Raw genomic sequence first — 21,593 nt, forward strand, 5'->3', positions numbered from 1 at the left:
GTTTGGAGGGACAGTCAAAATTTATATTCGAATTTATATTCATCGAATTTTTATTTTTGATATATATATCATAATTCGTATCCGTTTAGCATGAAATATATCTGCTTTATTCGGATTCGGAATGGGATAAAATTTGGAGTATCCTTATCTATGGACATCCCTTGGCCCATCGCGACCCGCAGAAACCCAAAAAAAAAAAGAAAAAAAAAAAGAAAAAAGAAAATCGGCTTCGTCCCAAAACAAGCCCACAAAATTTTTGTCCCTCATCTCCTACCTTTCCGTTCTCTCCGCTGGTGCTCAAACTCGCTGCGACGTCGACCATGTTCTCATCCAAATGCCACTCCATCATCGTCTCCTGCAACTACCCATCTCTCCCCCCTCTCCCCAAAACCCTAACCCTAATCTCCCGGTCCCAGCTCCCACTTAACCCCAAAACCCTAATCCCCGCCTCGTTTCTCCTCCCGAGAGCTCGAGCCCTCTCTTCCAGGGTAGCGGATTCCCCCCAGATTAGTCGAGGTTCGGTCCCAAGAAGCGACGTTGCGAGCCCAATTGAGGAGAAAGAGAATTCCCCCCATATTAGTCGAGGTTCGGTCCCAAGAAGCGACGTTGAGAGCCCAATTGTGGAGAAAGAGAGGGGAGGTGGTGCGGGGAGGAATGGAGATGGTGGTGGTGGTGGTGGTGGGAGTGGAAATGGGAGTGATTGGACCACCTCTCTTCTGCTCTTTGGGCTGTGGGCGGGTCTCATGTACTACGTTTTCCGGATGGCGCCGGACCAGACCCCGGTATGTTCTAATTCAAATCTGGGATAAATTGAGCTGGGTGTTCTCAATTTTGATCTGTCACTGCTTAGTTTAGATGCAATATACTCAAGTTCTTGATATAGAAACATTGTTGTTAGGCACATGTATGGCGATTTAGACACTGAGTGCTTATAAACTTTTGGTGAAAATGTATAGAACTTAACTGGAGTATGGCACATTTGGATTCAACTACCCAAACTCTTAACAGTTTGATTTTGGTACTCAATCTTTCAATTTATTTGACATAAGCCATTTGAAGTACTCTTTCGGCACATATTTTAGGCCTACTACCTATTTTAAAAAATTGTAGTTGTGTAAATTATATAAAGTTTGCTAATCAAGCTTGTAAAAATACTCTGATGCATTCAAATTTTTATGCTTAATAGTCATTAAATGGCTCAAATCAAATGAATAAAGACAATTAGGTAGCAAAATTAAAATTTTTAAAGGTTAAGTAGTTGGATCAAAATGTGTCATAGTTTAAGTAAGTTGCATACATTTTACTTAAAATTTTAGGTAAGATTGTATGGAGACACCCTCAACGATAGGCTTTTTTTGAAATCAACACTCCAACTTTACTCTTTTCCTTTTTCTGTTTTTTGTTTGACACCTTCATAGCTTTTGGCTGTTTAAATTTGAGTTATTTTCCTTGATTGAATTGGCGATTTGTTGGAATGAACAGTTTTGTTAGCTATGTGCTGTTAATGGTTAGCAAAATGCTGAGCTTCGTCAATTAAAAAAGCGTTCAGGATAGTTAAACCTTAACAAAATAACTATAATATTTAATAAAGGGAAAACTTCAAATACCACTTCTGTAGTTTCACCCTTTCTCACTTTAGTACTCTGTGATTTAAAGTGTATCAATTTAGTGCCCTATGGTTTTATTTTTATCTTTTTATTATCGATTCCACTAATTTTTTTCATTAAATCAGTGACAAAGTTAAAACTAAAGGGTGCTAAAATGAATATTCGATAAATCTAGGTGGGGTACCTGAAGTTTTTTGTATATAATTTAACGAAATATTAATGGATAAGCTGACAAAAAGATAAAAATGAGACCACAGAATACTAACTACTAGCAAAATAAGAGTTGAGCTAGAATGCTTTCAAAAGTATGCATGCACCTTTTTGTGCGTTGAATCATGTTCACACTCACCTGATGAAAGGGAATCTTGGAGCACATCACACCAGAGCACATCTCGAAGAACATGACTAGCCAATATTCTAAATGTACTCTAATAAATAATAATATTTGAAGGGTTTGGTGAATAAATTGGGCTGAGAAACAGAAACATTCTATTGCCATATATAGCAAGCAAAACAATTATAAACCCTTCATTGTGTCTGAAGCACTACTCAAACTATTTGAAATAGAGATAGCACAAAACTCATAGATTAAAATAAGAATTAGTCATGCTGTAGGGAATTCGGGCTTAACCCAAGGCATGCATAAACCCAAGGATGTCATATATATCCATCCAATCCAAAAATTTAAGCTTACGGATTTGGACCCATTAGTATGTACCCACGTTTACTCCTCTAGTTACTATTTCATGTGGGACTATCGTCACATATAAATAACTACCGTCTGTCCCTTTCACACGTGAATCAGCTGCATCCCCCTACTCAATCATCTATTCTCCAATCATTGCATCAAACCATCTTAGCTCTTCTCCAACACATGCCCTTCAAACTCTTTTTTACAAGTTACCAACCTGGTTATCTGAATTCTGAACTCATGTACCTAGCCCTTATCTCATTGCTCCTAGCCCTAGGGCTGTGCTTATGCATTATACCTTCATGTCGTATTACCACGACTCCCATCCACTTGCCCGTCATATGCACCAAAAGGCACTAAATTAGTCGGATAACACATTAAGAGTAACCCAGTATCTTCAAACCCTCAACTCTGATACCAATTCCTAAGGGAGTTCAGGCCTAACCCACACCTATATAAGCTCAGGATATGTGGCATATCTACTGGAACCATCCAACACTGGATTGATGAATACTAGTGGGACCAAACCTACAAGCTAAAGATTTTGGACTGGATAGTATCTAGTAAAAATGTCACATCCTTTGGCTTATGTAGGCCTAGGTTGTGTTGGAACTCCCTAACTAAGATTTCCTAACTAAATATTATTAGGAAGAATACACTACTGGTTAATATTTGCTGTATTGTGATTGAGTTGTCACAGTACTAAATCGAAAAAGGATAAATCAAAAGATAGATTATTGTATAGTTATTTAGTGAAGTTTTTATCTTCCTAACCAAGGTTTTAAGTGCCCATCGGCACGGGCCGTATCCACCGTGCCGTACCGTGCCAACAAGATACCGGCACGATACAGACCCCGTGCCGATGGCACAACTCAAAACCCTCTATTCTTTAAATTAGTAAGTAATTTTCTCAATAAAGTTCAAAAGATGTGATAAAAATAAGGTTTTAAGTGCCCGTCGGCACAGGCCGTATCCACCGTGCCGTACCATGCCAACAAGATACCACACGATACAGACCCCGTGCCGATAGCACAGCTCAAAACCCTCTGTTCTTTAAATTAGTAAGTAATTTCCACAATAAAGTTCAAAAGATGTGATAAAAAGACATAATAAATAGTTAGAATATTTTGTTGCTAAAGAAAATAAATATTTCATGCTATTATGTGTCGGCACACAAGAATTTTTTTGACCGGCATGCATCGGCACGCACCGTGCCGTACCGTGCCTGCAAGTTTCCGGCACAACCCCGTACCACGGCACTTAAATCCTTGTCCCTAACCATGAGTGCTTTTGCCTTTTATGTCCATCTAATGGCTCATATTCTCAAGTATTGCTATTTCTCTTAAAAATTATCAGAATTACATATCCCTATACAGTATTGATGTCAGCAAGGACAAGGAAGAGGTGTGTATGAATAAAGTCAGCAGCAGTGTAGCGGAAACTAATGCCCCATTTAATAGTTGTCGTAGAATAGAAAACAAAAGAAGAGGAGAGTTAGTAGTATTAATGGAAAAAACTTGTCGTAGGGAGGAGAGGAGGGACGTGGGGCCAATAAAAAGATCCGCTATGTTGCCACAGATGCTCCAATTTGTTTCTTTTTTTTTATTTTCCACTTTCAGCAGAAAAAAAATTGCAAGAAATTGACTACAAAAGGTTCTCTATGAGATTAGAGTTACATCTTGGTATGCAGTACTTTGTCTTTCCTACTTATGTAGCGTACTATCATCAAGAATGACGTGAAGCAACTTATACTCTGTTAATTCCGGCCCCCAACCGGCATAATGTCAGAATGATTTTAGTGGTTTGGTTGTAGTGTAGCACTTAGTTATACGTTGGGTTTCTGAGGCTGATATTACGTGAGCCTCCCTATTGTTGAATAAGAGATGGTTCAAGAAAAAGCCAGAGTAGCTTTGAATTGTTAGCAGGAATTCTAGGACTACAACACCTTATAATGGATGAATCAACCTTAGCTGCCATAGTTTGTAACTTTAGCAGTGCCCTTCGCAACATAGTTGTCATCCACTACATTTAAAACAGTAGAATATGAGACACACCAGAGACTTTTGTACATATCATGAATAAAATATAGTAATTGAGAGCATATGCCACTGAACGTAATATAACTTCATTCGCTCTACGAGATTTCTCTAAGTAAATTAAACTTATAGTACAATTAAATCTCATCTTCAAAAGAAGTTTCTAATGGCTCAAAAGTTGGAAGTTCCCATTTACACATAGCAGCCCGAGAGCAAAAAATGTTGCAAGCAGCAATTCAGTTTGTTTTTTGATGAAAATGGCCACAACTCAAACACGTCACAAAATTGTATGCCAAAAGACTAGCATCTATTAAGAAGAAAACAAGGAAAACTGTCATTAGTGACCTCTCATATTATGATTAAAATTGCACAATGTTTTGCAATTTTTTATTTAGAAAATTTAAGATCACTAATCAAGCGAGTACTGAAGTTTCTCTCCTTCAACCAAGTAGCTCCAATCTCTCTCTCTCTCTCTCTCTAAATCAGAGCTGCACCCTAAATCTGTGGGCTTTAATTCTCCCTCTATTCTCTCTTATGACAACACTCCTCTTAGCCGTACACCTCCAAAAAGCATCAAATTCTCTATTCCATTCACCACCATAATTCCCAACTTCATGCCAACCAATAGGAAATAAATACCAGAATCCTAATCCAAGTCAGATCGTAGTTTAAGTAGGAGAAAGATTGATTCTCCTCTAATTTAAATTATTCAATCCTATTATACCTCAAATTTGAATTTTGTATAACCACAAACCAAGCCAAATCCTAACACTTTATACCCAAAAGTAATCGCATTTGCTCGAAGTAGGACTTATAACAGGCCTTTTAAGCGACCATCATGGTGCTTATGTTTCTTTATTCTTGATAAGATTCCATCATATCAAAATCTTATTGTTCAAGTCTTCATTTCTTTATCCTTGTAAAAATAATATAAAATTTGCTCCTTAAAATAAAATTGGCTACAGACCCCACAAAATAAAAAGACATATACTGTTTAGCGTTTAATTGTCTTACTAGATTCTAGTTAACAAACTAAATCCTAAACAAAATTTGAATTTATGAACTTAAACAACACATAATATATAAGGATTTAAGCGTCTTAAGGGAAGTGAGCAAAACCAGTACTCTTTCTAATTTATGAGGACTCCCTCAACTATAGGCCATTTTGAAATAGCCCCTCAACCATTGTTCGTGTCTGAGAACCCCTTAGCTAATGATCCTTTGCTTAATGTCCATCAATGATATTGGAGATAGTTTATTAAAGGGTAAATTTCAAATACCACCCCTGTGGTTTCGCACTTTCTCACTTTAGTGCCCTGTGGTTTAAAATGTATTTTCTAGGCAATATGTGCTTCTTTTTAACTATGAATCTATGATGATTCCTCTCTCTCTGTCAAAATTGTGGACGGGTGTTTTTAAAAAGTTTGATTATAATAGAATTCGTCTTTGCTTCTGATTGTGAGTAAAGTTAAAAATAATACAAGGCATAACTTAAGCAAACTAATGCTGTTAGCTTTATGTAGAACGTTCACTACATGCCCTTCCCTTCATATTTTATAGAAGGGAGTACAATTCAAGACACAAAATTAAGCTTTTAATTGGTTTTTGTTGTTGTTTTGAAAATTTTTTTATGAACTTATTGATTGTTACTGTGAGTTTTGATATATGAGGTCTAAGCTTGGGCCTCAAATGCTCTATAGAGTCTTAATAATTCTTATATTTCATTGCAGTATAGGGATATGTATTTTCTGCAAAAGCTACTGAATCTGAAAGGAGATGACGGCTTTCGGATGAATGAGGTGCTTGTGGCTCTGTGGTACATTATGGGTTTGTGGCCATTAGTGTATAGCATGTTGTTGATTCCTACTGGTAGAAGGTGAGAACTAAAGTAGAAAACTGTTTCAAAGCAAGCTCTCCTTTTAAGTTTGTCTATAATGTATATCTTGTGAAATATTATAATGTTATATTGCAAATCAATAGTGCCACTAAGGCTTAGATAATAACATTTGACTTTATCCTTGTCCTTTTCTTTTTTTCTGTTACTGATGATGATTCAAAACAATAGTGTATACAAATCCAATTAGATTTGGTTTTCATGTTCTGTTCTCGGATAATTATCTTGTTTAAATCCAATTAGATCTGGTTTTCATGTTCTGTTTTCAGATAATTATCTTGTTTAAGTTGACTTTTTCAAAGGGAAGCTAATTTAGAGCTGTTTTTCATGTAATTTTCGAAGCAAGGTCTCAGAAATCATTTTCCGTAAATGCTCATTTGTAAGTAGTGCATCTTCTATTGGTGAATGTCTGGCTAATCTTATTTCTCTTGTTCATAATAATGTGATATGCAATACCAGACAACATTTTGTTAGGTAGCAGTAATATGATTTTGATGATACATTGTTCTTTTTTGTTACACTCTGGACCTTGCTTTGCAATTTTTTTTTTTTTTTTTTGTAAAGCTAATTTGATTTGAAAACTAGAATTTTCGGAAGCCCAATTTAAAATCCTTTGAAGGTTTGCCCGAGACGCAAGCAGACTTGCCACATGGATAGTATCTCCCCTGTCAGTGCACGGCCTCGGGATGCAAGGCAATACACAACTGAGACAAGCAACACTGACAACAAAAACCTGTAGCATTTGATCAGGATAATAGAGCAAGGACTATAATATCTATAACCAAATCATACATGTATCAACCATTACCATAACTAAACAATTGATAAATCACAATAACAACCCTGTAGCTATCAACAAGACCATGAAACGAGTAGAGTACTAGGAGCTAAACCACAAATCAAAAGCTCCACAAAATCTTATGATGATCACAGTCATAGGAGCTAAACCATAAATCAAAAACTCCACAAAATCTTTTGATGATCACAGTCATAACTATCTAACTATCTAACCGCGAGATATCCAAAAGTTATGCCACTGAATAAACTAAATAAATAATATATAAAACACAAACTAGGCTAGTACAATTTTAGATCACAAGTAATCGACGATCAAGGTGTCTCACAAAAGCTCTATCTAGCTTGCACCTTACAATGCATCCCAACTCCTTCCGCCCAAGATACATGTCAAAACAAGGTGATGAGAGACATACGAGATGTTTTTCAGTAGGTATAGCTAGCCGGCGAAGGCAAGCTGCACCCACTCGTTAATGGAAAAGAATAAACGAGGTAATAATAGGATAAGCTGAATAATGAACAAATAGTTGGATAAACTGAATCACAAGCAAATAGCTAGATAAACTGAATCATAAGTAAATATCTAGATAAACTTGTTAATGACACTATTATAGTAAGATCAGGTACCCAAATATCACTGCTATCATATAGATCTTGGCGGCCATGTAACGAAATGAATTGTAGACTAGATAACAAGTGACAGTGCATAATGAATAACAAACAACAGTACAGAAGCATAATGAAATATAAGCTGAACAATAATGCCATTGTAATCGGGACAAGTCACCTTTTCATATCACAATAGGATGTGGCATGCATCAATGAACAACCAGTTCGGCCAATAATACCCAATAAATACTCGTCGTGCAGACCTTGGGTTCTTCCATTATCATACAGATCTTGGGTTGTCCGTTATAATACATATCTTGGGCTCGAATGCTCTAGTTTTGTCATATACCATATCAAACAAATCTAGGCGTACATGTCAGCTTCCAAGCACTTTTTCGGAAAAGAACATCTTCGGCTGTGTGGCCAACGTGCTGGTGTTCGTGAATGTGCTAGGAGTAGTGTCAAATGCGATATGCTCAATGCTATATGTCTGTCCAATACCCAAGAAATGGTAAGAAGTTGGGAAGAAAACTCTTACGGAGTATCAACAGACCCACCAAGGTCAAATGCTCACAAGCATTGCCCACCTGCAGGTCACAAACTATCATGCTCTACATCTAATCATCTAATGTATCCATGGATAACAATACGACATATAGAGAAGTATGGCATGACGTAAACTCAATAAAAGCAATCTCTAGCGTGGGAAGTGAGCAAGTATCATGTAATGTCCATACATCAAATACAAAGTAGGTGCAAGTAGACGAATTAGGTATGATATAACAAGGGTGCAGGAAAAGAAACCAAGTGAGAACTGCACTACCGTCCGGATCGTAGTATCTTATGCACCAAAACACGCGAGTTCGTGACTCGGCCACATCCATGACATGATCCTCCAGATGTCACTTGGACCTAAACAATGTATACATAGGTCACAAACAACCTTTATGTGTCTACAACACTAAACGATGTGATAACATACACTATAGTGCACTATGATGCTCTTGGAACATCGGTTTGACAAATCAACTTTCAGGACTCAATCGATCATGTACTAACACAACCAGTGTCACCTCAGCCCCTACGCTGTCCTGAAATGAACCATTTTAGGTGTTGGGTTGCCGGCCACCTATCTCTGAGCTGCTGATGACGGCGGCGAGCGAGTAAAGGGCGATGAGCCGATGACGATGTGCTTGAGGGGGCGATGGATCACCTATTGCTCGTGATGGCGACAGTGAGTGAGGGAAGGGCCATGAGCCGATGATGATGAGGATTGAGGAGTCGAGGAGGAGGTGGAGGGAAGTGGTTGACCGAGCGAAGGCGAGCCTAACCAAGGGTAGATGATTGGGACTAGAGAGAGAGAGAGAGAGAGAGAGAGACGTTTTGTGCAGGTGAGAGGGAGGTGTTGCATTAGGCCATAATGAAGATTTCGTGGCCTACAATGCTCCGCTTGTTCGGAAAAATATTTTCACTTTGGCCCCCAAGTGTACTATATTTTGATTTTTTTTTCAATAGCTTAATAGAGGACTCCTATATTATATCTAACATGCTCGGGGGGCCATGGCCATCATCAGCCTATATATGGCTTTGTCCCTAGTCTTGGTCATGAACTTGGCCTTGAAGGGGTTTTAACAAACACCTATTTCAGTGTTGGACCAGCGGTATTCGTATCGCACGAATTCCACCACTTCTGAATATCGAGAAGCCTCCAAACCTCGACGTTAACGGTGTCGGAATCTAACCATGCATCCAAGGATTGCCGTGCCACTGGCTCAGCTTGTGTCGTTGTGCTGGTGGCACGGGCCGTGCCAGTGTTGGCATGGCGCCCAGTGCTAGTGTTGGCATGGCGCCCACTGCCAGTGGCACGCTAACAGGGTTTGGCGCAATTATTTTTTTTTGCAAGTATTGTTAGATTTTTTAGGATGTTTTATGGTTTGTAATGCATATAAACTTAATCCAAATTGTATCTCTTATTTAGTCTAAGTTGAAATAGTCATATGCAAATTATAAAAGTATATAAATGTTAATATAAGACTAATAAGTAATAATATATAATATTGGAGATTATTCAATATGCCCAAATCATAACTCTAAGGGCCCATTTGGTTCACAGTTTGTAATATCCTAGTAATGCTTCATTTTTTTATTAAAAATATTCAAATCATTACCATTTAACTAAAGGTGGGTAGCTGTAAAAGATAGTGAAGGAGTGAAATCATTATAGATTCCTAGGTGCTAGGAATTCTAGATCATCATGGATTAGAAGGAATTCGTATTTCTTTGATTGATGGAAATCATTAATAGTCCATTAATAGAAATATGTTAGTTCTTAACAATCTCCCTACCCAAGTGGCTTGATAAGTTAGTAACAAACTAGTCATTTCAAACATAAAAATACACCATTTCTAGAATATTACAAACTTTGAACCAAACGGCCCCTAAAGTTTAAGTTTTTTTCTTCTATTGCTTGTAATGCATTGAGTGCCTAGGTGGATCATGCTTGTAATTGTCATTATTACCTACTAGATTGAGCCCTTAACTATGTAAATATGGCTAATATTGGTGGGAGCTTATGTGGTGCTGATATATTTCGTAAAAATTTGCGAACATATTTATTATAGCGAATTGTAACATGATGTACGTCTACTACCGTAATCAGCACTGACACATGAACATCGGTGACACCATCATAAATCTCTTTTGACCCCTTAAAATAGAAAAATGAATAAATAGATCCATGTCAAACTGTGCTGGTTCGGCACGAACGGGCATAGGACTATATAGGGGCACCACATCGCGATATCGAACAATGCGAGGGCGGCACGCAATGATACAGGATGGTATGCCCACAGTTTCTGAGTGCCAGGTGGCACGAACCTGTGCCACGTGCTGGTATGCCATCGGCACGGGCCCGTGCCACTATCACGGGCAATCCTTGCATACATCTAAGCCTGACTATCAAACCCTTAGCTGTGCACTTCAGCCCTCATGGCTCGTCCAACAAGGCATACCACAAAATATGATCACGCAACCAGTGGTGAACTTGGCCGCTTTTGCAGCTATCCCTACAGTTCTTGGCTCTCTTTGGAACAACCGCATCGTAATCGGCCAACTAAGTCTAGCAGTATCGGGTTCCGAACACAAATTGACTAACACTGGTCAAATCCAACGAGGATCGACTAATAACTGACGCTCCGACGAGCTTGTGGTAACGTAACAAACCGAAATGAACGTCCCCAACTATAACACAACAACGTATATGATAATAAAAGTTTTTGAGAAATGGTTGAGATTGTTAACCCAGGTGGCTTCTCTCAAAAGGCAAATCGGTGACAAAAGGAAGATGACTAAATTGAGTCTCCGTTTTGCTGCCTTGGAAGTCCTATCAACGATTGTCGGTTGTGATTAGGACATACAATCAGGAGAGGATGTTGGGGGTGGCTGCGGTTTTAGGAGGGCGCACGCAGTTGAGGGGGGACAAGCTAGGCCAAAGGAGGCTGCACCGCTACACAAGGATGAGGAAGGCGTTATCGGAAGAGCGGAGGTTGCCAGCTGGCGACTCAGCCGCATATGGAGCTGGCTGGCAAGGAGGATGGCCGTGCAATGGAGGCTCGGCATAGGCAACCCGTGAGGTAGAGATGTCGCCAGGGGATGGCCGCGTGATGCCTGGCCGGTCAATGATGGTAGCGGCACTGTGCAGTCACAAGGAGGAGAGGCGGCTGTCACCAACGAAGAGGGAGAAAGGTTTTGCCACTGGGAAGGAGGCAGCCGCACAGCTAGTTATCAGAGGAGAGGCCGACGGAGTCGGGTGGTGGTGTGGTGACCAGAGGAGAAGGATAGTGTGCGGCAAAGTGATGCAAACCGAGAGGTTGCCAAAATTGAATTTTCAAGTTTGCTTTTGTTTAAAGGTAAAACTAGGTTCAACTTATCAATTCTGATGAATTTTAAGCAAGGAAGCAAAAATTTTAGCAAGACAAAAATTAAAATCGAATTGAAGTAATACTAAGATTATGATAAACCTTCAATATATGAGATAATAACAACCAACTGAAAATACATATAATAGTTCCAAAAGGTAAATTCGGATTTATCGGATTTAAAACTTTAGGTTTGGTTGTTTGGCAAATATGGTTGGTAATGGTGGAAGGCTAGATTAGAAGGGGATAATAGGATATCAGGAGATGAGAGATACAAAAAGTGCACTGTTCACACGATTGCGGGGGATCCACGATCGACGAGGAGGGCGGTACACCACGGGTAAAACTTCGGTAACGGAGAAGAAGAAGATGAGGTAGTGACTCGGAAGAAGAGGAGGGGTAGAAGTAGAAGCCGATCTTATCATGAGGAAAAAGCGACAACGATCAAGTTGAGGAAGAAGATGATCTCGGCGCGAGGAAGAAGCGTCGATGATCTCACCGGGAAGTAGAACACCAAGGATAAAGAGTGAGAGTAGAATTTTCTATTTATCCAAATATATCCCATAAGGCTTCAAGAACCATGTATTTATAGTGTTGAGAGCCCTCCTATAATAAATTATTGTCTTTTCGTTTTCAACATAACACGATCATCCAAGAGTCATGCATAGAAAACGAAGCAATTTTGGGAATTTCAAAGGTCTTTTTTTGGGGAATTCCAAAGGTCTTTTTGGGATTGTTTTTTTGTTTATTGGAGAAAAGGGTTTGGGTTAGCTAAATCAACTAAAACTAAATGATTTAAGTCCGAATCAAACACGAACCTACAAAATAATAGAAAATTGCATTCAAAAATAAAATGAGGTTTATTTGCTGCATCACAAAGGAAGTGGAGAGAGAAATGCCACGGGAGAGGAAGGGTGGCCACAGGCTGCTCAAGGGGCCGTCGGCTGGAAGAGATTGCTAGCGGTGGGAGGGGCGATGGAGCATAAGCGATTGGGAGGGAGAGGGCTGTGGCGGTTGCTGTGAGAGGGAGGTAAAGGGAAGGAGAAAAAGAGGGAGGAGAAAAGGAACCCTAGGTATTTTGGGTCTTCTTTTTATATTGTAACATTTGCAAAATAGTCCCTGAACTCTCTTAGCTTTATAAACACAACCCTCTCCATTGCACTTTTACACAACATTCTCCATTGCACTTTTACACAACATTCCCTCACATAGCTAAACTCTCTCTCTCTCTCTCTCTCTCTCTCTCTCTCTCAACAATGCTTGGTTTTGCATAAGTCTCTTTCTAACCAAGTTGCGATAATTTACTCGGTTCACAGATCTCGTCGAAACTTTTGCCACACGTCACTCTCTAAGATCTCTTTCAGATGAGCCACTTATTAAAATTTTAAAATTTTTCATACGAAATGATAACTTTTATGAGATAAGATTCCCTCAACTTTTGAATTTAGAGCCGTTTAATACATTTTTGGTAATCAAGCAGAGAGAGTCTTGTGTGCTCTTAAGCTGTTTTCGATGCCTAAGCCGTTTTCGATGATAGAGCTTTCAAATCGACAATCGGCTCAATTAGACTTTATCTAGTATATTTGAAATATCTAGAAAATAAATTTTGCGATTTTTTGATATCATTTACCTAGCAATCGAAAGGGTTCAAAATTTTAATGGTTGATGCATGTTGTTTGCAAGTTTAATAGTGTAGAAGTATTAAAATCAGATGAAATTTTGATAGAAAATTCTTTATACTATTTACTGCAAGATCAATATCTCTGATCGAAAATTTTAGTGCTATATCACCATTTTTTTGAGATTTTTATTTTGAACCGTTGATTTTGAACCCTTTCAATCATTAGGTAAATGTTATCGAAACTTCGCAAAATTTATTTTCTAGATACTTCATATGCTAGATCAAGTTTATTGGAGTCGATCGTCGATTCAGAAGCTCCATCATTGAAAAAGGCTTAGAAGCACGGAGGCCTTTGTGCTCCTAATAGCACACAAGACCTACTATATACATATATATATATATAGTAGGGCTACTATACTCTTACGAGTATAGAGCCCTTAGTACTCATAAGTTGTTTTCGATGTTGGGATTTTTGAATCGACGATCCACACCGTTAAACATGATCTAGAGTATTTGAAACTTCTAGAAAATAAATTTCGTAATTTTTCGAAATCATTATAAAGTCCATCAAGCGGGTATAAAATGAACGGCTAAAATCGAACTACATCCTAAAAATGGATGATCGGATCCTTCAATTTAAGATCGGAGTTATTGATCTTTATTTAGGTAGTGAATAGAATTTTCTATCAAAAATTCAACCTATTCTGATTCTTTTTCACCGTTAAACTAGCAAATATGTCATACCGGCCATTAAAAATTGTCAATTTTGTGAGCTTTTGATCGTAAGGTAAATGATATCGAAAAATTATAAAATTTGATTTCTAGAAGTTTTAAATGCTCTAGATAATGTTTAACGGAATGGATCGTCGATTCGGAAGCTCTATCATCGAAAACAACTTATGAGTACGAAGGCGATCGTACTCATAAGATTATAGTAGCCGGACTCTATATATATATTATATTTGGGAGAACAACCGTCCAGAAGGTTTGCGGGCTAATTGGTTGCATAAAATTTACCATTCTAAAATATCAGAAGTTTTCAAGTAAGAACACAACTATAGAACAAGCAGTTTGTTTCTTTTAATTGCCAAGAGCTTGAATATTTATGTTTTTTTTCCACTCAAACAGCAGTTGTTTCAAACAATCTCTGTTTTCCTTCCCATCTGAACCGAATTTGATGGTTTCCATTTGGTCATGCAGTTCAAAAACTAAGATTCCTGTCTGGCCTTTCCTAGTTCTTTCCTGTGTTGGTGGTGCATATGCTCTTATTCCATACTTCGTTCTCTGGAAGCCACCTCCGCCACCTGTTAACGAAGATGGAGTCAATCGGTGGCCTTTGAATTTTTTGGAATCAAGGATAACTGCTGGGGTAAGATACCAACAAGTTGTTATTAATTCAAAACTACATATTTGTTTAGTAAGATTATCATTCATTGTATCTGACTTGCATATGTAAACTTTGGTCTAGTTTTGCCATATGTTTTCAAATGCATTTGTTTTGGTGCTTTAGAGAAGATCCAGAAAGCATTTTTGGAGTTCTGCTCTTCCTATTGAGAAAAATGGTGGTGAGAACCTCAACCGGAGAAGCATGTAGCTTAATACTTCTCTTTGGTGGAGGTTTCCACTTCCCTTTTGTATGTAGCATTAATGCAATGGAGTTTCAAAGTGCTTTCAGTTTTCTGGGGACTTAAAAGCATAAAAGCGGTTGCATTTTGGAGAAGGCATCTCCGAACAAGGCCTTCCTAAACTGTGTGTGAAGTTCCTTGTAGAAGAATTTATTGATGCTTTTCCTGGAAGTTTCTTATAGAAGAGTATGTTGATGCTTTTCTATCAAAATTTTATCCTCTACTGTTCTTTACACAGATATTGATGCTTTTCCTGGAAGTTCCGTATAGAAGAATATATTTTGACAACCTAGAATACTAAAAGATAACTTGACCAATAGGTGATCTAGATGCATTCTTAAGTGGTCAATTTCCTGTTTCTACTTGGGTGGATTTGCCTTACAATCTTTCGGAAGTTGTTCATATGGCTTATGATTCTTGCTACTCTCGCTTATCTAATCTGATTAAGTAACTTTGAAATTCAGGTCACACTAGCTGCAGGTTTGGGTCTAATTGCATATGCTGGTTTCGCTGGTGAAGATAACTGGAGGGAGTTTTATCAATACTTACGAGAAAGCAAATTCGTAAGTGCTATGATATCAAGTATTTCATTTCAACTGTAAAAAGTTGGGTGAACTTCAGTTACCTGCTCTGTGATTTAGCGCATTTACTTTGTCATCCTCTGGTGACAATGGTTGTACTTCCTACCTATAGTTTTACTTTTGTTTCGTCTCGAGGACCTCCCAATAAATAGGGTGTGAAAAGGATAAATCATGCAAACAACATTGTGGCAAAGTACAAGTTGTAGGATGGTGTAACTGTAGTGGTAAAATTCACCACTCCCTGATTTCTAAAATGTACCAGTTTATTACCCTGTTCAGCATCTGGTCCTTACGGTTAGACGAAAGCAAAAGCACAAGGTAGCAAAGTGAAAATTTTTAACCCATAGGGTCTCAAAGTGCAAATGTACTGAACCACAGGGGGACTAACTGAAGTATACCCTGAAAAGATCCTGAGTCTATCTATGAAAGTGGCTTTGGTATGTGTAAGCTAACATGTCTTGTTTTGAATATTTTATCTATTGGAAAATTACTCTGGAGCTTTTTTGCATGTTTTAATTACCAAATGTTCTTCTCTCTTAATGCAGATTCATGTAACATGCATCGATTTTTCTCTACTCTATGCCTTCTCTCCTTTTTGGGTATACAACGATATGACGGCAAGGAGATGGTAAATACTAAAGACACAAACATCATGGTAGAAATTATCCTGTTAAAAACAATAAAAGGAAAGAAACATAATAGGAGGATTTGTCAGGATTAGGCCAGCAAGCTTTCAATATTGTTTATGTGCCTCAAAACTCACTATCTACCTGATAGCCTTTGAAAACATCCTTCGTTGTGCATATTAGTCCTTAATGTCAAAATTTCTAACATAAGTTAATTGGATAGAAGTTACATTTTATACTGGGGTTTTTCTTTACCAATTATACATTAACTCTCCCATATCTACTCTTTCAATCAAACCGTTGTCCTCGTTTACTCTTTCTCTATAAAATGATCTGTATGTGCACTCTAGATGACACTGTTCCTGAAGTTGATGGATGAAGCAATTAATCACTTAATAAATGTTCGTTTTGAAATAAGTGTGTCTCTTCGTTTTTCTATAATTGTCTTTTTGTTTTCTTAAAATGAGTTATGATAGTCTAGATTTGTGTGTGTCTTTTAGTATTCCTAAAAGTGTCTTGTAGTTTCTCTATGAAATTAAAGAGTGCATTAATGTGTAGAGAAGATGAAGGGTCATTTGAGAGCCTATAACTATGTAATGATTTTATAATGAAAAGGTAAGTCAAGTTGAGTTGAAGTTTCTACTTTTATTTGAGAAGAAGGATTTCTTCTTACTCCTATCTCTTAGGTGGATTTCCTGTGAGAGAAGAGTGTTGCTCAACCATTGTGTTGGTCGATTCCGCATAGTGGTGAGTGTGTTCGAGTTCGACGTGGTGGATTCTACGGCGGGTCGAGTATTTATCGTGTTATATTTGTCCTATCTCCGCGTCCCCTTCAAGTTCCGGCGTCAGATTGGTATCAGAGCCCTAGGTTTAAGATGGCTAACAACCGAAGGCGTGGTCCGTGCGTGGACCATCCCGCAACGCGTGAGCGAGATTTACAAGATGTTGAGAGGGAAGATGACTTGCGGAGACAAGTGCGACTTCTTGAGGAGCGACTTGCTTGCTTTGAAGTTTTGGAACATGGCGACTCTCGTCATGGTTCAGAGCAAGAAGACGAGGAGAATATCAACCCATTTCATAATGCTCGTAGACGGGCACCTAGTGAGGAAGGTTCTTTACATCGACAACCTCGGAGAAACAATGAGTTTCGCCGAGACCTCGGCATCAAAGTTAATATTCCTGAGTTTGAAGGGAGGATGCAACATGATGAGTTCATTGATTGGCTTCACACTGTGGAGCGGATCTTTGAATATGAAGATGTACCCGAGCACTACAAAGTAAAGCTTGTGGCCATCAAGCTTAAAAAGCATGCATCTATTTGGTGGGAGCAACTCAAAGTTCGACGAGCTCGCGAAGGAAAATCAAAAATACAAACTTGGGAGAAAATGAAGAAAGAACTCAAGAAGAAGTTTTTACCAGAGCACTATATGCAAGATGCTTTTCTCAAGTTTCACCGCTTGAAACAAGAGAATCGCTCTGTTGAGGAGTACTCGGAGGAGTTTGATCATCTTATGATGCGGTGCGGTATTTACGAACCGGAGGAGCAAACCATCGCTCGTTACATTGGTGGGCTTCGTCGTGAGATTTTCGACATTGTCGACCTTCAACCTTATTGGACATACAACGACGTCTACAAGCTTGCGATTAAAGCGGAGAGACAGCTCAAGGGAAAGGAGGTGCGTCGAGCATCAAGTGCCAGTGGTAATCGATCCATAGCCCGTGAGAACACTTCCAACCGGGGGAGTACTTCTCAAACTTCTAAGTCCATATCCCAAAAGTCTCATTCGAAGCAAGATGCGGTGAGTACTTCTAATCATCCTAGTTCTTCGAATTCCAACCCGTGACGGTGCTACAAATGTCAAGGCCTCGGACACATTGCCTCCGAATGCCCAAATAGAAGAATTGTTACTCTGTTGGACGAGATACCTGATAAAGAGGAATGTCTTGAAACTACATCACCTGTGTATGATGAAGAAGTGGAAGGGGAAGATGAAGTCACTTATGGTGACGGAGGAGAGGCTCTTGTCATTCGGCGAGCCTTAAGCGCTACACCTGTCAAGGAAGATGATTGGCTTCGCAACAATATTTTTCACACACGGTGCACTTCCCATGGCAAGGTATGCAATGTTATTATAGATGGGGGTAGTTGTGAACATGTAGTTTCTACTGTTAGGTCCTATGTGTTGGCAAGTTTCGTGGGTCGAGTCGGAGTCTTGAAGAAGTCCGGAGCAGCGTATTGAAGATCGAAGAATCCAAANAGATAGCCGCTGAAGAGGAAGGAGCTTCATTCATCCAGTAAAATTTGGAGAGTACTTCCTATTTGCATAGCATGTTCTGATATTAATACAGCTGTGTCTCTTGCAGTCCCCAGTAAAATTGAAGATCTAAGATCACATCGAGGATCTTTATTAGCAGCAGCAAATGAGGAAATGCACCTGCTACTTGATGCGAAGACCTGCTTCCGTCGGTCATGCCATGTAGAATCTGAATTGCGCCCTGTAGGGGCGAGAGCTTTACTGTTTGGCAGAGGATGGTGGTCGCCAACCTCCCGGCAGGTGAAGAGAGAGAGGTCTCCCAGTCTGCGTCACCCGAAGAGTAATACTTCTCCAACTCGAAATTCGTCAACATTCACATCATCTACAGTAAAATTCCATGTGTTTAGTTACAGTTAATCGCCGAATTATAAAGAGCATTAGATAGCCGTATGGTCTCGGTAGGGTTTATTCTATGCCTTTGAAAACAACCCTGTTAATTGACTAAAATCACTGAATTCCAAAGAAAATTGATAAGGGCCTATGAGCACCCTGGAAATTTTTTTTTCCTGTTTGAAAAAGGTGGCTATTTTGTTGTTTAAACCATCAGAATTACACAATAGTCAACCGAAAGAGTTTGAAATACAATAAATTGTCTGGAACGTGCACAGACCCGCCACGTATATGGAGTTTTTCTGTCTATACTGTCTATACTGATAGTCTTCTTTATACACGCATGACGTTGAGTGTAGAATATTATAACCAAACATTCAAATTGCATTCAAGTAGTGGTACTTTTATTCATAAACATAACATGAATCAATCACACGAGTACGATTCACAATAATGTAAATAGCAAGGTGATGGGATATCCCTCCAAACGACGCCGATACAAATTCCTCCATATCTCTGCAGTACACTAAATTTAGCCCCTCGTGTTTCGACAAACAAAATATAAAAATATTCTCCAATCTCCGTTTTTATGAATTTTGTTTGAAAACAACAATCGAAAAATTGACTATTACAATAATAACAAAACCGATTGATATGAAGTAATCAAGCATTCATAACACATCATCCAACCTTACAAATAAAATTTATAAGAATTTAAGCTTTTAACATTCACGATGGTATAATATAAGATAAAAGTTTTTTGGTGCCACTATAAATGGGACGAAGCTAGTAACCTGATCCTCACAATGTGTCCCTCTTCTCAACAGGGGAAGTATCTGTTAAAAATAGGGTGTGGGATACAACTAAATGTATCCCAGTGGATAAAACGCATCAATGATCGGCAAATTGTATAAACTACTCTACAAAAATCGACAAAGATAAAAGAATATAAACAAACATAGAGTGAGTTAGCGAGGCGAAATCATAATAATAAAAAAGTAAAATAAAAATAGAATAATAAGATGCTACTGTTGAAGTAAAATGCATCAACGAACGATCGAGTCTAACTATTCCCAATCGTGTCACTCCTGGTCACAAAGATCGTAAGCTCGTGCTGTAGCAAGTCACCTAGTAGGGTTGACAAATAACCTCGTGCCATAAGATATAGTGGGGGCCTCACGGATTGATCAGACCACTTTAGTAAAGAAGACCACTACGGGTCCGCTGATGTAAGTGAAATGTGCAGCAGGTGCATGATGGTCATAACGAATAATGTTCAAGTAATAATGTAGCACACTGAACTTTACAAACTGCGGAGGTCCATTGAGAGAAAAAGTACTTGATACTATTTAGATGATTTTGGCTGTGTTTGGAGGCCATGTGAGTATTTTGGTGCAAAGGTGGCAGGGAAACGAACTTAGCAGGTCAAATTCTACAAATTGCAGGTTTTGTAGTGTATTTGTCATGCCCTGAGCGCGCAACAGAAGCTCTCGTCAGGCACGTGCACCAGATCCTCTGAATGGACGAAGTTTTTTCTATCCGCTCAAGGAGTCACAACCTGTATGCTCAACTCATTCTAAACATGAATAAAATATAAGGATTGTATTAGGAGAATATAACAACATAGAATAAAACTACCTTCTATTACATGGTTCCGTTCATTCATGTTACATCCACATGTTTCCTTGATCACCCGCCGCCGCCGCCGCCGCCACTTCTCGCTGCCCGATAGGGGGAGCACCACATTTGTACATCTATATATAGGAGTTGTGATTTCATGTATAGTGATATGCAGTAGCTTTATTGTTATTTATAGTGCTCTAATATATGTTGGATGTTAGTTGTAGACTCTAAAAATCGTTTCGTTATTGATTCTGGGATTAGAATCATTTTGCTATTGTTCTGTTTTGTTGACGCTTCATTCGGACAGGAAAAATTTCTTTCGTTCGGCGGGTCTATTGACATCCCCATGGGATTCTGCTGCAGAATTGGCACATGAGATAGTAAAGGAGAAAATGGCCCGAGGAGAAATTAGCGGATGATTTTTTTTAATTATATACGCTGGTACTTGCTGGTTGTCTAAAATGCCTATAGTTTTAATAGGTACCCACTCATTTTACCTATAATTTTTTGAGTAAGAAAGATTAGTACTCATAGCCGTGAGATTGTCAGGACTACTTGGGGGATTAAGGGGGCCTATGGACCGGTGGGCCAAGTTAAAAAAAAAAAAAAGAAAGAGAGAAAGGCCTAAAAAAAAATAATATTGTAATAAGACATAATTAAAGCAAGAGTCCAGCTAATATGCTTTTATATATTAGCATGGAGTCCTGTAGCAATTTATTTTCAATGATAAGATATATGAATTGCCTATCGGCTTTATTAACATGATTTATACTATTGAAAGTATTTAGAAACAAAATTTCTTATTTTTCGACATAATTTGAGTAGTGATCAAAAGCTCTCAAAGTTGACAATTTTAAAGACCGATATGATGCATTTGTAGGTGTAAGGATAAAATTTTGATAATTTTTTTTTCACTATTTAGAATTACAAAGTCGACACTTCAAATATAAAATTTAATTATTTAATTATTTTTTTATGAGATTTAGGGTTGTAAACGAGCCGAACTCGAGCGAGCTGGAGCCAGCTCGAGCTCGGCTCGAATGTCTTCAAGTCGGCTCGTGTTCAGCTCGAGCTCATGATCGGCTCGAAACTTATTCGAGCTGGCTCGTGTTTGGCTCGTTAGCTCGATAATATAATCCCCTCCCATTCCCCTAAAAAAAATCATAAGAAAAAGAAAAAGAAAGAAAGAAAGATGAAGATCAATGAGATGAACCGGTTGAAAGCGTCGCCGCCGAAGTTCGCTACCGAGGGTGTGCCGTGTGGTTGTGTGAGAGACAGAGAGAGAGAGAGAAAGAAAGAGGCGGATGTGTGTGCCTGTGTGAG

General features: G+C 38.7%; 1 protein-coding gene across 1 annotated transcript; it reads left to right on the forward strand.

Annotated features, from left to right (window-relative positions):
- Positions 192 to 16,079, forward strand: LOC109725318. Its single transcript, XM_020254461.1, has 5 exons — positions 192 to 782; positions 6,065 to 6,210; positions 14,371 to 14,539; positions 15,260 to 15,358; positions 15,922 to 16,079. Exons 1-5 carry the CDS (start codon positions 321 to 323, stop codon positions 16,006 to 16,008), a joined length of 963 nt encoding a protein of 320 aa, XP_020110050.1. The 5' UTR covers positions 192 to 320; the 3' UTR covers positions 16,009 to 16,079.

The sequence above is a fragment of the Ananas comosus genome, linkage group 20 (assembly GCF_001540865.1).
Source record: "Ananas comosus cultivar F153 linkage group 20, ASM154086v1, whole genome shotgun sequence".
Classification (NCBI taxonomy): domain Eukaryota; kingdom Viridiplantae; phylum Streptophyta; class Magnoliopsida; order Poales; family Bromeliaceae; genus Ananas; species Ananas comosus.

Coding starts and splice junctions, on each gene's coding strand:
- LOC109725318 (XM_020254461.1), top strand. CDS start 321: ATGTTCTCATCCAAATGCCACTCCATCATCGTCTCCTGCAACTACCCA. Junction 6,211..14,370: donor TTGATTCCTACTGGTAGAAG/GTGAGAACTAAA, acceptor TTGGTCATGCAG/TTCAAAAACTAAGATTCCTG. Junction 15,359..15,921: donor ACTTACGAGAAAGCAAATTC/GTAAGTGCTATG, acceptor CTCTTAATGCAG/ATTCATGTAACATGCATCGA.